This window comes from Adelges cooleyi, unplaced genomic scaffold, assembly GCF_023614345.1.
Source record: "Adelges cooleyi isolate 19-005CV unplaced genomic scaffold, UGA_ACOO_1.1 ACOO_flye_CR_arks_rails_tigmint_CR_PRNA_376, whole genome shotgun sequence".
NCBI classification, from domain to species: Eukaryota; Metazoa; Arthropoda; class Insecta; order Hemiptera; family Adelgidae; genus Adelges; species Adelges cooleyi.
In genome coordinates this window covers 2,614,174-2,632,754 of record NW_026096053.1, presented here as the reverse complement: position 1 = coordinate 2,632,754, position 18,581 = coordinate 2,614,174, and the positions used below count along the sequence as shown (strand labels likewise).

At 33.5% G+C, this 18,581-nt stretch overlaps 1 protein-coding gene across 2 annotated transcripts in view; it reads left to right on the top strand.

Moving 5' to 3' along the window:
* LOC126840228 (lachesin-like) overlaps positions 1 to 18,581 on the top strand; it is a 138,238-nt gene that overhangs the window by 111,859 nt on the left and 7,798 nt on the right. Inside the window, exons 4-7 of one of the 2 annotated variants that reach the window (XM_050575841.1) lie at positions 2,813 to 2,919; positions 13,036 to 13,221; positions 13,515 to 13,707; positions 14,741 to 14,869. In XM_050575841.1, the coding sequence (XP_050431798.1) occupies positions 2,813 to 2,919; positions 13,036 to 13,221; positions 13,515 to 13,707; positions 14,741 to 14,869 (615 nt within the window). Of the gene's footprint in view, positions 1 to 2,812; positions 2,956 to 13,035; positions 13,222 to 13,514; positions 13,708 to 14,740; positions 14,870 to 18,581 lie in introns of both variants that reach the window. The other variant, XM_050575840.1, reaches the window with a different exon arrangement.

The window sequence follows — 18,581 nt, the reverse complement described above, 5'->3', positions numbered from 1 at the left end:
AATATAATTTTCAACAACAGTGTTTTATCATTTGATAAAACCCCGTTCTATAATGCTCTGAAAACATATTTTTAAATATACTAAAAAACTATTTTAATAGTGAAATATTTTTTCATTTTTACATATTCTTGGTAAGACATGTTTGGAACACAAGTAAAAAGTGAAATTAAGTGGGAATAATATTATATACATTAAATTATCAATAAAAATTACAATAATTTAAAAAAAAAAATGTTCGTGATTTGTATTATATTGTTGTATATTTTTATTTAGTTTAAAACTAGTCAAAAATGTAAACCTAATTATATGCCTGCCTCACTGGCTGTAGGAGTAGTACATAACTATTTAGTTTGTTTTTGTACCCGCTTAATTTATTTTAGTTCAAACGCCAAAAATAACACCAGAAAATAAAACAAACAAAAATGTATTTTTACGTTTATTTTTAGATAAAAAAAAAAATAATAATAATAGTGAGGGTGCGGGTGAGAATAAAAAAATGCATTACATTTTACTATGTAATCAGCGACAGCATCACGTTACAGTACGGGCCGAGTTGTGCTAAAGAAGTGTATTGGATATAATTTCAAGTCGAAAAACCGCGTAGAACGAAAAATGAATTACAATGCAGCGGCGACAAATAGGGGGTGTTTATAGTTATATATATATTTTTTTTTTAACGTATTATGTACAATTTATATTAGCGTTGTATTATTTTCAATTTCGGGCGACGGCGAGACAAGTAAAAATTAGCGATCCGACTGCGCTTATAAATTAAATCAGACGTTTTCAATTAAATCCGTGAAAGTTTGTTTTGGAAACATGTGTTTTTACATGCGGCCAGGCTCCCGTTGGACATTGGTTTTCGGCAAAGGGATATCCGCCGCTGTTCCCGCCCCGTCCACTACACACAGGACGAGGCTCTCCCGTATAAATCAGACCGATCGTTGCCGTACCCTTTAATTTGTCCGATGCATATAAGGGTATAAATCGATCCCGGATCGCGATTAATTAATGCGGTTATCGGCGGTCGGACGTTAGTTGTTGCTATACAGTGTGTACGAATATATTTGTTTAATATATTTATATACCGGCCCTTCGTATCCCTCCCACCCCCTATCAAACAGAAAACGAGCGGCTTATTTTCTATCCTAGCCGAAAACAACGTTTCGGTGGTTTATTTATTTAGTATTTTGTTTTTGTTTTACTCCCCCAAGAGGAATTGACTCGTACACATTTGTATTGCTCGCTTTCATTTCATTTTCTACATCTCTCGGTCTTCTCGAAAACCATACCGCGTCTAGACAAATCCATCGAAGCCAAATCACTTTAGCCCGTCTCGCACACTTGTATGGTTTATCTAAAATGTATTAGAGCTGACCCGACTTTGTTTTCATCCCCTCGGATACACCTCGTGGGTTTCGTCAAAGTCTATTTCAGTCGCATAATACGTTTCCCTCAAACGTGTAATTTTGGGACTGTGCGTTGTGTTCCATAATATTTTGCAATACTCAGCTGCTACCATCGATATATCATCTATATATACCTATATATATATATATAGGTATTATTATAGTATTATGGTTATATATTATATTCTATTCATTTTATCCACGTGTTGTAATAAATAATAATAGTTACAATAATATCTTTCCAACGTTGTTTATTTATTTTAAAGAATAACATATTATAATAATTTAATAATATAACCAGCCATACAATTTTCATGAAAAATTAGAGATTTTGTCGGAAAAAAGCTTATTCTTCGTGTCTATGGTATTCCTACAAAAGTTTATAAGTTTGTATACAAAATATATTTCTGACACCTTTCGTTTTCCACAAAATTAAAATTTAATTTGACTGAAATCTGGGACATATTTGGTGACTTGGTGGATTAAGATACTTTTTTGGTTATCTAGAAACTTGTAAACACATTTATATTTATTTAAACTTTGATTTGTTTACTTTAACTCGGTTAATTGATGTTTTTCCCTTGCTATACAACTACATTCGCTCTAATGTCATATATTTATAATAATATTAATCATTTAATTTGTCGTCGTCGTCAAAAGAACCGACCGAGTAAATAGTATTCACTATTCACCAATTAAATCTGATCCTTAAGTAACCGAAATGTAACAATGTAAACATTAATAAAATAGCTGTACGTCAAATCTTTACACATCGAAATGTTTAATTTTTTTTTTCAAATTCTAGAAAAATGATCAATTTTGTTGGAAAATACTTATTGTTATTTATGAAACTTTGGTGATTTAGTATAGAACAAATTAACTCAATCGAATACAACGGCACGGAGCACACTATATAGTATAATGACTATTGTGCTACCTAGTCGTTTGCAGATTTCGCGCATCTCCCGTGAGTTGTCGATTTGAATTTATTCAGTGTACTTAACCCGAGACCTTAATTATGAATTATAACATATGACCTACTATGTCCAATGGTTTGTCTGGCTCGCCTTGGAAACGTTTTACCACGTTATCACGTGCCACGCGAGACAAACGATAGTAGCATATACAGCTGCCCCCGGGCTGTACGTGTAAAATCCAAACAAAGAGAACAAAAATACAATTCAATATATCTCCGGCGGTGAGAAGCTGGCTATACAGAGATTTTCCACTTTGTTTGTAAGCCCCCAATAGCCCCGACTAATAATATATCAGTTTACTCTTTCCTATATCTATATCATGTACACGGTTGTCGGAAATCACCAACGTGATTTAATAAAGTGTAACGTGGGGATGTGTGTGATAATAATGAAAACAATAACCGTGTTGTGTGGTGTGTGTTTCAGCCGATGGTTTCGAGCCGGATTTCTTGTTTCCACTGGAGAACGTGACCATAGCCCAGGGCCGAGACGCTATATTCACGTGCGTGGTCAACAATATCGGTGGTAACAGGGTGAGTGCTCCCGAAGGCGACTTCACACCAGCCAGGGTCGGTATCAAAAAACAATTTTTATTTTCGTTTTATTCAAAAAACCAATACTCTTCGCATTCCGGCTTCGTCTATCCGCACACCAGCGTTGCACACACAGCTGATATCGACTTTGATAACACTGTTGTTGTTGATGAGTATCGACACACCGTTAACATTATTTTTGCTGCACCAAACTGTTTTTTGATAATAGTACTTGCTGTACCGGCAGGCCTTATGCACGCAGACCGCGGAAACGGCGATGGTCTTATACAATACATTTGACTCGAATAAAATACAAAAATATATTATGTCATATTATACTACACTGGTAACACATGAGGCGTCTTGTTTCGAAACCAGATAAAAGCAATTTTTGAAAATGTTCTCAAATAACTAATAATTTTTTTCATATGGGCGATTTTAAAACCAACCAAGATTTTCCCAGCTCAGTTTGAGTTAGTTTTACATACCATGTAATACAGTGTGGCCACTTAAAAACGTTTTCAAAATGTTTTTTAGTTGGTTTTCAAACTAAACGCCTCACATATAATATCTTACTTCCTTGGAATTGTAATCGTTACCTTCGAGATGATATTATTTTAAACTTAAAACATTGTTAATTCTGATTTCTACTATTATAAACAGTATATATACTATAGTTGTAGGACTAAAATAATTAATGACATTTTTCTTTTAACTATTTCTATTTGTATGTCAATATATTCCGACTAAAAAAATAAACAGTTAATACAGTTTGAAAAATATTTTAAGTTTTGTGGTACTATATAACGTTAGATGTTTGGTCGGTCATAGTTATAATCAATATTTACATATTTTCTTTCACGTTTAGAAACACTCGATAGTCAGAAAGAAAAAACTTTTAAAATCCATACTAAAAACTATTTTGAAAATTTTATAGAACAATGTTTTTGCCCATATTTATAAAAAATGTCCAACCCTATTCAAGTTTTATGTTTTTTTTTGTAAAAAAACAGGTATATTATGCAATTAAAATATAAAATCCAAGAAAGTAAGTTTAAATCCAACAAGCGTTATGTATTATATAATTATGTATGTAATATAAATATATTTTTAGGTTAAAATAAAAAACGAATTCAAGTATAACAATCGCTTGTAATAATTGAACAATTAATTAATAATTTCAGATACTAGAAATTATTTTAATACACATATTAGCAATAGTAGTAATCAGTAAAGTTTTAGATACGGGCACTACAAAATTAAGTAACAAGTTCTCAACTGAACAGCAGTAGTTATAGGATTAGGGGTGCCAATAGAAAATGTCAATTTTCATAATTGTTCAATATAAAGAAAATATAAATTCAAATTTTATTGTAATCCCGAAAAAAGTTCCTTAAAAATATATTTATTTTAAAAGATTCTTTTTATATGAAGAACATTCAAAGTTGTATAAATCAATTATATGTGGCTACTTTACTGCGCTGATTAAACTTTTAGACCTATTTGTAATATTTTGGATGATAATTTGAATACTAGTCGTTATTAAATAGGACATTTCTCTTTTTAACCTAATTGAGATATATTATGGCTTATATTAGATGTAAGTAACTATTTATACTTGTGTTCACTTTATCACTTTTATTAATAATAATTCCTGTGAACTCTCCGTCCCCACTATGCCCCGACCTCACTATGCTCCGTCTCCACTATGTCGCGACCCCACTGTACTGACTTTTTAAGATTTCAGGTGTTTATGTGAATATATACAAAATCTGCGAAAAACACAGTTTTCTGGCAATTTAAGAAAAACTGTAGTTCCGAATTTTTTCTTTGTTTATTATGTTATGGATTCATATGAGTTCTAACTCCTGGCAAATTTTCAACTTAAAGACCCTAAAATTACGGCTAAAAAACCCAAAAAACAAAAAAACTTGCAAGTGGGTATAATCTAAATTTTAGACTATTGACGTACACGGGAGCATACTAAATAAATATTTCTTATAAATTTCAACTCGATCCGACTCTTTTTCTCAAAAATATAGCCAGTAAAAAAAAACTTGAAATTTTTTTTTTTTGTTTTATCAAATTTTAACTGTGTAGAAGTAAACTTTTACCCCCCCCCCCCCCCCCAAAGTACCAACTATATGCAATTTGTGATTTATAGAGTTGCTACTCGAAGGGATTGATCCAGTATTAAAAAAGTTACAGTGCATACAAACAAAAAAGAGCCCACATCATTGTAAAACCAATAGCATCGCTGTTTCGCATCGAAGCTAAAAGTACCAGTGAAACTCAAATAGAATTATTTCCGTTATAATGTTATACCAATATACATTGTACGTAATATTATTGAAACAAGACGTTGTCAAAACCAATGTTAGCACTTCCAATTGTACTGTTTACAAGGTGTGTAGTTATTTTGTATTATTCTTTTCGAAAGTCAATAACGAACTGCGTTATGATTTGGAACCAATTTTTAGCAATAGTATGGGCTTTTCGAAGTACGTATATTGTGTTTTCATCCACAAAACAATCCTATAAAAACAAAAAAATATATAAACTATACCGGTGTAAGGTGTAGGTATAGCGCCGATGATTGAAAGTACAATGTTTTTTCTTTCTTTTTAACGTCGTCACGTTTACCTAGTGTTTATCTTGTGGAGATCGATTCGAAGCCATTATTTTTTTGTCGCTCAACTTGGTACATATAAATTAAACAATTTTTTCGGTATACGATTCGATTGTGTGCAATCGGTCGGTTTTTTTCTTATAATCGAATACAACAGTACTACTAAGGGTATAACGATAATAATATTGTAAGACAAATTTTGCGCCTTGAGACAGTAGCCAAAAAACCTCTTTCGCCGAGTGCACCGGAGCAACTACAGAGCGGCATTAACTGTCTTTCATTATAATATAAACTTCCCCCAACATGTTGATCCGCTTATCGGCTCACGCATCGCCGGCCGCCGACGTGTATACCGCGTTTGCATCGATCCGATTTGAAATAACGAAAACTTTGCCTGTCCCACCCTCGGCAAATTATTGAAACTACTCAAGGTGGACTGTCTTCTCTCACCCCCTCCACTTCCCCCCACTTGCCCACGTTTTATCCCTAGTGCCATTTCCATCCTTCTGAGAAAATCCCGTCTTCGGCTGCCGTCAATAAATTCTCTTTATGTGTGTATACACAATCTTCTTTCGCACGTCCCCCAGGTATATGGTTATCAGTGGCGTATTTCCAGGGGGTGGGGAATTTTTATTGGCAATATTTAAGAAAAAAGTTGTTTTAATACATTTAGACCAAATCAATTTAATTCCAGGTTAATTTTAGCTTCACCGTATTAGTTTCAACATGTATAATGTTTTCTATGAGTTAAAATCATTTTAGCCTTACAAAATTACGCCTACTTAAAATGGTCGGACTTTAATACTATAAAAATATTCGAGCACGTCGGCCTTTTTTCCAGGTGTGGAAGTCGATTTTGGAATAATTGGTTCATTTACTTAAAAAAGACAACTGAATACTAAAAATTTGAGAACTCAAAAAAAGATTTAAACACTATTTTAATTGAAACATCAAAAATCGATTCACACTGGAACCTAGAGGCCGGTAAACTCGACAATTTTTATAGAATTAAAATTGGACCATCTTAAGTAGGCGTGATTACGTAATTATGTACCTACGACTTTTTTTCCGCAAAACCAATAAAATTCGACTGATGTTTGCCGTCGTTATTGTATTTACATTGTGGGAAGATGCGAGGTGTCGATGATAATTTTATAGACGCCGAATTCTAATCCGGCTAATATATACCTATTATTATAATTTTGTCCTAGGTTTTAGATATTTTACAATCACGGATCACTCGACGTGACAAACTTGTATACTGCGGTTACACAGTAAATACTACAAAATTTACTGCGTAAATGCCGCAAAAGAACTGTTGACAAACCCATGCTTGTACCGTATACATCTTAGAACGTGTTTTCGCGGTTGTTTGCCTCTTGAATTTTACATCGAAATATATTTCGTTTGTTGTTTATTTGGAATCCGAAAAAAAAAAGAGAAATGACTGGAGAAAAATGTGTTTCAGACCTAGAAAGATACTGTCGTCGTACTGGGGAGTTGTTGAAGTGTAATCTGGGAAAAAACAATATCGTTGTCAAAGGTGGCCGACAACCAAAGCGTTTGGGCTGTTGTAAGCGTTCGCCGCCGCCAGTAAAGAATTCACCATTATCCCGCATTCTCGAAATGTTCAATGTTATTTTGTCCTCCTCTTCTTTTTGCATTCGGTCGCTTTCCCCGACGTTGTTCAGCGGTTTCTCTTGTACTTTACTTAACTCGCAAAGGGATTGTTTATTAAATGAAATGAACAAAACCCAAAATGGCTAAAACTCATTGATGTGACAAACGTTCCTTGCGTCGGCCTTTACCTGTAGTATACATACCTGTAGTATCATCGCAACCGATTTCATTAGTTTTCGTCGAAACGGACGCGGTTGTACTGTGAATTCTATGTACTATATTTTTTATTTTTTATTCAATTTTCTAGCAATTGTTAAGTCGTCGTCGTCGTTTTTATAAATATTATATACATTTTGTCCTCTTATAGTTTTAATTATATCATCGAGTCATCGAGGTCTTAGTCGTCTATGTAATTATAATGAATTATGTTGATCAACTTCAATTATTAAAATTAAAACTAGGTAGGTAGATTTAACGTTTTTTCAATTTTTTTTTTTTTTTAACTTCGGATACACATTGCATTTTTTATTAGTGAAATAAATTATTTGGTAATATTTGTAAATTAAATAATCGCAGATACTTTATTAATAAATATTGTATGAACAAAAAAATGACTTAATTTCTTAAAAGTGGTTCAAGGCGAAAGTCTTTGAATCCGCTTTGAAACGATTTTAAAAGTTTATCTCGATGACGTTTTAACTTTTAAGAGTTACCATCTAAATCACTACTTTGTATTGTGGTTGATTTAAAAAAAAAAACAAAAAAATTAAGGTAATATATTTTAGAAAATGTTCATTTAATATTATTTTGAATTAAACCAAGTGGGCTATATCCCATACATGAATTAAATAAATCATTTTTGTTATACTTCTTTAAAGAATAAATTGAGTTTATCTATTTTCATCAATATACGTATTTATTGATATATATTTTTAGTTAGTAGATTGAAGACTGTAACTAAATAAAAACTATGATTCCGAATGGATCGAATGGCTGGAACTACAGCAACATAAAGTGTACCAATGTTTGTGTATTAGTTTTATCTTCTAACGTCCAGCAAATTGTATTTTGAATTGAATGTTCGCTCGGTAATCTTGTTGTAATGTATGTCCGAAATTCAACTATGGCGTCCATCTGTAAACGCAAACCGACAGCGAAGACCTAACCTCTCTATCTTTAGATGTATGTATACACTGTTATAATAACATCGTCATTGTTACGGTTATGACGAATCCAATAGACGTCGTCGGTTGGTCAAAACAAGCTCTCCGTTGTGTGTGCTCTACCCTCGTTATGTACGTTTTGAAGCTCATTGTATTGTCAAGTTAAGACGCGGACGAGGTGTTAGGCTGAAGAACGCAGCTGATAGGAGTGTGTATGTATATAATAATAATAATAATAATAATAATAATAATAATAACGAAGACGCGACGGCGAGAATATAACACTTCCACTACACCAAGCCAAAAGTGCCTCCTCGATATTATATTCATCTGTCTGAACATGGCAACCTAACCTACCCTTATACATCACGCCCGCCCCTACACACCGACTCACTGGTGCTATTTGTGGTCGTACACGGTCAACGTCCTCACACGACCATCAACGTTGCATGTCATTTTGTCAGCGTTCTGTGTTGTGCTGTTAAAGAACGTCTCGTCTGAGAATGCTGTAGGATATTTTTAACGCCCACCCTTGTTTGTTTGCTTGCTTTCTTTTTTTTTTTTGCCGGAGGGATTAAATTGAAAACAACAAACCCTCGGAGCGTGTATTTCGTTTCTTTCTTAGCATAATATTACATAGTCGACCCTTCAAGTCCGCAGTAATCGGTTCGAGAACAAAAACAAACCAAAAGCGTATTTCGCATTTTCACGTTGGACTCGATCTCGTCGAGCGGGTACAGTGAAAAATTATTCTTACAACCAAAAAACATGTATAATTAATAATGGATGTATGCGGTATAGGCGTCAGTACACTTTCTGGACAGGTAGTGTTATTCTAATAAAAAAAAACGCCCAGCTGTTCCATCAATACTGCCACCCACAATATAAACTCAATACAATATTTTTTAAGAAATAAGTAACACTCTTATGTCCATTAAATAATAAATAAATTATTCAATCTAACACTAAAACTCGACATAAAACAGAACAATTGATACAATTTGTAAGCAATACAAAATATAAAGTCAGATAACCCATCTAGTGGAGATGGAGGGACCAACCTTAGCTTGGGCCTTCTGGGATTGCGAAATCATAGTTTGCGCTACCTGACCAAAAGCTTAAGTCCAAATTTACAATTAACAAGCTTCTTATAAAAGTAGAAACACGAAGGGTAGTTGACTATGTACGGGTTACTTATAAGTTTAAAAATTAAAAGTACTTCTTTACATCTTCTCTGCCATAGTATTACGTGTGAGTTTAACCGACAGACTTTTACAGATAAAACCGCGAAAAGCATTTGAGAGCATTATCTTATTTGCAAAATAATTTGAATTTGTTTACACATGGATTAATTTATATTTTTATATGATCATCACAAGTCATAACCTATTACTAAACACGTTCTTTCGGCACAGTGGGTCAGATCAAGTGAAACAATGAGTACAATATATTAGGTACACTGGCCTTTGGTGTGATGGAAAAAGAAAAAAACCGATTGCCGGTCGTGCCGTGAGTCCTAATGGCGTGGTAAGTCGTAGTGAAAGTTTTTGCTCTTTTCCGGACAAATTGCCATCGACCCAATTTTCTCTCTTGGTCCGGCCGCCCTAAGAGGCCAAGGTACTAAGAAAAAAACATATGTATGTATAGAGAGAGAGAGAAAATACTACGACCCACGTCAGTGAACTGCGAGGGTGCCGATAACCTAAACTGATAAACGTAACGTAGAATTACGAAGGAGCTCTACCCCATCCCTCCCTCGGTTGTTTTGGCTAAAAAATCTTCATTCTTAGCACATTTCTCAATTTCCTTTTTCATCAGCGCCCCTATTCCCGCCACCCTCAAAACAATAATACGAAAACAACTTTTCTCTTTCTACCAAAAAAAAAAAATATATGTTTTTCATTCAACAGACTAAGGATGAACACAATAACAATAATAATAGTAATCTCGGAACGACAGCGGCACATTTCGTTATACTAAAGCGCAGAATCATAATAAAAACGCATTAATTATTTAATAGTTATTGTAACTTAATATTAGTTAGGGTTCATTATAAAGTATTTGATTGCCAATTATATAACCAATTTTTTTTTATACTGTATCATGATGTGCTTTACAATAGTAGGTATAAGGTAATTGATGGTATATTAATATAATAATATAATAAATTTAAAAAAAACTATTTTTAATTTTCATCCTGTATGCCGTTTCTCGAATGTAATTTGCTATTATATTACCTCCTTTATGAACAGTGCTGGTTTCTCCATTTAATATTTTGTTTTTAATTATCTTAATTCGTTGTTGTTTATTTTCATCTTCCGTTTTGTATACACCCATTGTTGTCCTTTAGCTGAGCTTTACTAATGCCACTATTATAATATTATTTTACTCTCAGTATTGTGACATTTTTCTTTAATTAAAAGTACTCAAAAAAAAAAAACAAAAAAAATGATAATATTAATAATGAAAATAATAATACCCTCGTGTGCGGTACATGTATTGGAAATATACTTTTTATTATTGTTGGATGTTACAGTTATTCGAATGATATCATAAATAAGTTTATTACCTACAATGTATAGCAATCTTTTAAAAAGATAACAAAAACCTTTTAAAATAACAACTATATACAATTAAAATATTTTAATTGCTAATCAAATTGTAACATTTTAAAATTTTATGAAGTGTTAGTTTTTAAGCTAAACAAAATACTCTCGTCAACCCGTCGGTTAACAAATTGTTGATTTTAATGTTTAGAGATGAACGTCGAGAGATATCAAAAGCAATTTTAAGAACAATCCACACCAACTCGTCCTCAGAGTGCAATATAAACCCGAGCTTCAATTTTCTCGATTTTCTTTTAAATCAACCTAGAGCTTAAATTTTCCACTTGACAGTCGTTAGACCAGAAATTCTGGTAAAAGTAAATTGGTTTATAAAAAAAAATTAACATACTTATACTTACAAGTCAAGGCAAAAAAGCCTTGAATGTAGAAAAAACTGCATACAGATTTTCTGTTTTCTTTTCATATACACGTAGCGAATTGGGAAAACGGGTCGTTGTTTTTTGAAATAATAACAAACGAGAGAGATTACAGTTTTTGTAAACGTAGTATTATTTTAAAAAAACTGACGTTTTAAACGCTGAATAAATTCAAAACACATTTTTGTATAATAAAACATTTAAACTTTTGAAAACATCATAAATAATAACACAAAAAATCTCCAACAACATATAATACATTCCTTATACCTAGTATAATCATTTTATTATAAAATCTAATCTTATACTATACACTTTAACAATTTTAAACAACTTTGAGTAAAATATTTTTATAGAACTCTGGTTCTGAGACATGTTTTAAGTTACTAAAATTTGATTTCTTTTTTGCATTCTAGTATATGAGGACTAATGTGGTTTAGTTTTTCAAATATTTTTTTATTATATTTTAATGAGGTTTGGGTGGGATAAATGGAAATCCGCGTCTGTGAAAAAACATTAGAACGTAAAACCATATTAAAAATAATAATTGTCGTTAACTATAATGAAATCCGAACGCTCTTGTTTGGTGAAATACATGTACTATTTTAATATGACGTATAGTACATTGCAGAATTATAAAAGTAAAAATGTATTTTTTTACTTTTAATTCAAACGCATATTATAATAATCTAACGCGTAACATTCTATTTTGATGTATTCAACGCGTGTGGGATAAAAAAACGCATTATGTATCGAGCGTATTGGTATTTCATCATTATAATTTAAAATGATCATGTCAAATTCGCATCATAATATTTTTAGTATCAGACCGACAAGACCATTGGAATAAAAGTAATATGGAAAAACACATACAGTACCTATATGCACTTCTCCTATGTAATTTGCAAATGCATAATACTACAAGGTCGTCTATACATTTTTCCGTTATAAAATCCCATTAGGTAATGGATTTCCATTCAGTTGCCGGCGCCCAGTTTGATCCCTTTTGGTTCGGCCATCACTAGACAATAGTATTTATATTAAAGCAAAATTTACTCACTGCACTGTTTTTATTTCTTCGAGCACATTTTAATTGTAACGCACCTATATGATAAATAACTGATCGACGCACAGTGTTTGGCACTCATCTAATCAGTAATCATAGAGTAGAATTTATTAACACTTATATGTAGTAATATATTATATTATATTGTAAGGGCGCGTGGGCAATACCATCTGATTCATCTGACCATAAGCATATTGTAATATGAAGAGCTGAAAAGGCAGAGACACATTTTAAACTTCTGAGAATAAAACGTCATCTTCTGTACATAAAATGTATCAATTGAACAGCCGTTGGTATTGTGTTGCTGAACAATACTAACTTAACAGACACTCGACTTTTAGAATAAGTCAATGTTTTTAAATTTTAATTTCACACATCAGACAATTCAGCTCTTCTTATACTATTTTTGTTTTACGTTTAGCAATATAGACTTATAGCACACAAATCACAGTGTCAAATATAGTTCTAACGGTGGACCAATTAAGAAATGGACAGCACTTGTCGACTTATATGGCGGTCAGGGAAATAGTAGTCCATTCTTAATCGGTCTATATTTTAGTAATTGACACACCCGACACGCGCTCTTGCCATTCGGTGGACGTTCATCAAAAAGCAAGTACGTTGGTTTTTATACTGAATTTGCACACGATTTCAGGTAGCTTGGATCAAAGCGGATACCAAAGCCATATTAGCTATCCACGAACACGTTATCACCAACAATGAGAGGCTGTCGGTCACGCACAACGATTACAACACTTGGACGTTGAACGTGCGGACGGTGCGAAGGGAGGATAGGGGCACGTACATGTGTCAGGTCAACACCGACCCGATGAAAAGCCAAGTATATTATCTGTTTTTACCCTTGTCGGGGTGTCACCGATAAATAATTATTATAATGTATTAAATAAAACCCAACCGAGTGACTTACTTTTCGTTGTTTGCCCACAATTCGTTTATAATATTATATTATAACTAAATACTACACTGCGTTTCACGAGAGAACGGTGTGCCGCGCAGAAACCAAAACGCATTACTCGTATTTTGGGTTCTGCGCGGTACCGTTCTCTCGCAAGACAAAGCATACACGCTATAGTGCTGCTGCTAATACTGATGTTCCCATATGTGTACATGTAGAGCGCTTTCCTGGAAGTGGTCATACCGCCGGACATTGTGTACGAGGAGACATCTGGCGACATGATGATACCCGAGGGTGGATCCGCTAAGTTGGTGTGCAAGGCCCGCGGATATCCAGAACCGAAAATACTGTGGAAGAGAGAAGACGGCGGCGACATAATCGTTAGGACCGGTATTACGACCAAGACCAAAAGTGAGTTTACGTTGTCGCGCCGGATAAATCTGTATTCTAATATATTGTCTGTTATATATTCTAATTTGTGGTAAGCCCCTTTCGAGAACGTTATATAACGCATTAACCGTATTCAATATGATGCCATATGATATCATGTCTTTACGAAACCCATTCACATTGAATAATTATTCATACTCATATAATAATTCCATTAGAGCAGTCACCGTATTATATAAGGACACCCCTAAAGTGTTGTGATCATATCTGAACCCCCACACAAACATATTGTACACCGCTTCGTTCAGAGAAGTTTTCTTTGTTTTGTATCATATTTTGCTTCTTAAAGTTGTTAAAAGTGTATAAACAATTTACAATGCTAGGACGAGAAAACTAGTATAATCTACACTCGACGTCTCGAATCGAATTACTCAAATTATCCGATAACTCGGAGTAGTCGACAATTTCTTTAAAGCGACCAAACAATCAAGTGGGGTATAAATGTAAATAAATAGGGGAAATAAAAAATAGGTTTTTATTTTTTTTTTATAGAAAAACTAAAAATGTTTGTGCTTCATTAAATAGTGTAATTCATTAAATTTCATAATCGTAAGAATCGTTTAACTACAACAAAAATTGACAGGTATTTTATTTTTAAATAATGGCAATTAAATTGGCATGGTTTTTTATAATTACTCTACTTGAATTAGATAACATGTAGTTTTTGTATAGTAAAAATAAATCAAAATATACTCATATTGCGTTTTGTATAACTATGTATATTTTAAATGAGAATATCATTATTAATTTCTTACTCTAGAAAGAATCCAAAATAGTCTATAAGCTAGGTTGCCAACAAACGCATAATCAATGTGCAAAACATACATGTATATATTATCCTATATTAGATACATTGAAAATCAAAAACTTAAAGACTAAATTAAGTATTAATTTATTTAGCAGCAACCACATGGGGATATGAAAAATACTAAACGATGGCACTTAGTGGACTTTTGCGTTAACGAATGTGGTTAATGCTGTATTTTTATTTCAGTGCAAGCGGTCGAAGGCGAAGTGTTGATATTATCCAAGGTAACAAGGTCGGAAATGGGGGCGTACCTGTGCATAGCGGCCAACGGCGTGCCGCCTTCGGTTAGCAAGAGGCTGATGTTGCACGTTCACTGTAAGTAGCATATTATTATATTATTGATCGATAAAAGATTTTAAATCATAGTATAAGCAATAAACTGCATCGCCTCGGTGATAGAATTTTTATTTTACGCTCAAAAGCCGCGTATAAAGACTTCGTGTTTTGTAACTGAGAATAAAATATTATTTATTTCTGAGAGAACCGGACGAACGAAAATAGATACAGAGGAATCGACGCAATTTCCGAGTCCACCGGCGGCGATCGTTCAACAATAGAGGCCAAACAGATTTAAAGTTTTTTCGACCCGGCGATAGGGTTAGCGCTGTCTGATTGACATTTATCACCGATATCGCAAACGCAGTCGGCGGAGTATACAAAAGAGCATTAATAACGTCCGTCTCTTGTCTGTATATAATATACACTGCCATCGCTCTCTTTCGCTGCTCGAATAAATTATTATATTATGTATACGGAGGGCGCGAAACGGAATCGGCTGTCGGCGAAAGCTATTTTTCGCTTTAGAAATATCGAGAACAAAAAACCACCCCCTCGAAAAACTCAAAACGCAAAAAATTGAAAACCGCATCCCACACAAATCATATTTATATATATATATATATATATATTTTTTTTTTTAAACGGAACGGGAGAGTATACAATGCCGGTAAACCATTGTCGCGGGTACGGTCATTGTGTGGTGTGCTAACTAAGCCATAGTGAAAACCTATAATATAGCAGGCCTTTAAATAAATATTGAATATAAACGGCCATCGAGCGTCAATTAAACGGTAAGCGACATACCGACGGTATGACCACGGACGTTTCAACTTAAAGTTTAGAAGTCAGAACTACCAACGACGATACTAACCGCGATTATTGTTTAAAATAAAAATATTTGTTTCATATGGTAATTTTTCAAAAAAATTCCTTTTTTTATTAGTAATTGTCGCCAAGCTAAATGTTGTACTGATATTAAGCTTATAACGGCGTATTTAGCTTTATTCATTTTTGAGATAACCAAAATGAAAAGGTTCTATGTAATTAAAAAAAACTAATTAATTCCCTACAGATTATTAATACGAATTTTTTTATAAGGAGTAAAGCAAAGGTTCTTTATCTAAATGATATGGACATTTTTACAATCGAATTGTTTGTTACCATAATTTTATCACGTACTTATAAAACCCTGCTCATTTTTACCTCGGAAACATCAAAACAATGTACTTTAAATCTGTTGTCTCAAAGGTTTATCTCAAACCATTTACTTAAAAAAAAATTCTATTTTGAAGCATTCACTTCGTAAACGTTCCTAACTCAATGAGTTTACTTTGAAAACGTACTCCACAAAACATTTTATAGGTATAAAAAAAAATTCTTTTCTATTTTTTTTTTGCTTTTTGCCCAGTGATATTATACATAATAAATTTCTATACACCTCGAGTAAAATGTAATTGAAAGTAGTAAAATATAAAATATAGAAAAAGTACAAGATATGAATTTTTCAAAACTATAAAATGTGTCTCCTTTTTCTTTCTCGGGTGACGATTTTTTTCCTATAAAATAGAATGCACTGTCAGTTGGCAGTAAAATTGTTGGCATTCAATATGCACTACATTATCATATTATTGTGTTGTCTAGTAATAATCGTCAAATCCCAAACCTAGTCTAGTAGACACGCCTTTGACGCGACATTATTAACAATACGTTAAAATAAACAGTTTTTTTTAAAGTACTCCACGTCCCGTCGAGTGGCGGTCTGTGCACAGTAAATAACGCGTGGGCGACAGTACACAAATATACACAATACACGTGAACAGCTCGTGTAAAATGCAACGCATTTGTCACCACACCGGCGGTCGGGCCGTTGGCTTTGGACGGGGGTGGTCGATAATTAATTAGGGAGAAGAGCCGGTTGTCTTGCTGTTGCAGTCGTGTGACGAGACAAACGTTAATCTGTTTGCTCTTGTATAGTAGAATGTGTTGTTTAAAAGGGCTGTTCATTAGAGCCCCGTTGACGTTTTCGGTCGGTATAATGGAATTTGCGCCCTGACCTCGTCCCATCCGCCGGAATAAATGGTCGTCGAACAGACCACCGCCACCACTCGTGTTATACAGCCGGCCGGACGAGTTGCTATATTGTTATTATTGCCGGCGAAAGGCGAACAGAGCTCTGTGTGTGTACATAATAATAAATTCGTTTCCGAAATTGCGTTATCGCCCGTTTCGAATAATTTAATTATTCTTAAACAACGTTTCGGCAGTGCCGGCTCGTGAACCCTCGACGAACACTCGCCGACCGACAAATAATAAATTATATACACGCTAATATAACCGGTAAACCCTCTAAAAAACCGTATCTCTCATAATATGATATTACCGTGTAACGCAGTGGCCTGAGGATACAAACGCACACGAGCAGCTATCATATTATATACAACCTCCGAGCTTTTTCCTTAAGAAACCCTACTGACTTTCGGTTTGAATACAAACATAATATTCACCGCCGTTGTAATTACATATTGCTTTGGCGAATAGTTTAATCATTTCATCCCGCCCCACTCGGTACATTTTCGGCATACCTAAGCGACGTACACTCGTGTATAGACGGGTTTTACACACTCTTCAAAGGCAGAACGCACGAATAACATAATATTTTCATATGATGTTATGTACGGATATCATCCATTCGCTTTGTAGATCACGGTCAATGCGACACCGCCGGAATTCATATATCGAATATGATTTATTATACCATCGCGCCCGTGTAATTTGAATAATTGCAAACATCCGTCTTCTATTCAAAAAACGATTCTGTTTTTAATAATACACATAAAATATAAGCTCAGACGCGTGGCTAGAAAAATTCTAAAAAAACTATGACGATTAGAGGCAAGTTTAGGACTTTAAAACAACTGTATTTCCGTAGTTTTAACTTGTGATATCTTATATTATACATATGTATACGTAGGCACGTGCGCGGTACCTACGTGGCTTTTGTCAAGCAAAACGAAGGATAAATTAAAATATAGATAGGCAGAGGAATAGTTAAAACGCACAGTCGTAGCACAATTGCCTACATTCGACGCCGTGTGATTAAATTGATAGATCTGTTATTACTAAAGCCCTATACATATTGTAGATCATATGATCAAAGCTAATACTATACAAGTGAAACCAAAAGGTAATAAAACCCATCAGATGATCTAACGGTGGTTATCCATGAATGTTTTAGTGGGCAGTCAAGTTTGTCTCATGAATACCGTTTAATTACATTTTTATTACTAAATTTATCAATACAATGTTTCACGTTCTGATTTCAAATAAGTCATAAATACCTCTATTAATAACCTGTTACATGCATTAATAATCAACAGTATTTAAAAATGTTAAGTAAAAGAAATGAGTGTTAAATACACATATGGAATATTTTAGATATTTTGAAAATACTATAAACCCCAATAAAATATACACTAAGATGTACTTTGAATTGTCTGTGAGATAAAAATGAAATATTACACATAAACCTACTTTTCACCATATTATAATACCTTTGTAATTTACGATACGATATGATACGCTGTTCAGAAATACAACGCTTTAAAATATTTTAACATTTTTGATAATTATAATAATATACTTCTTATAGCATATATTGTTATTAATAAATAATGAGGTATTGTATTTCAATATTAATTAATGGTACCGTACTAATGTGAGCTGCCGTACAATTTTACTCAGATCGATA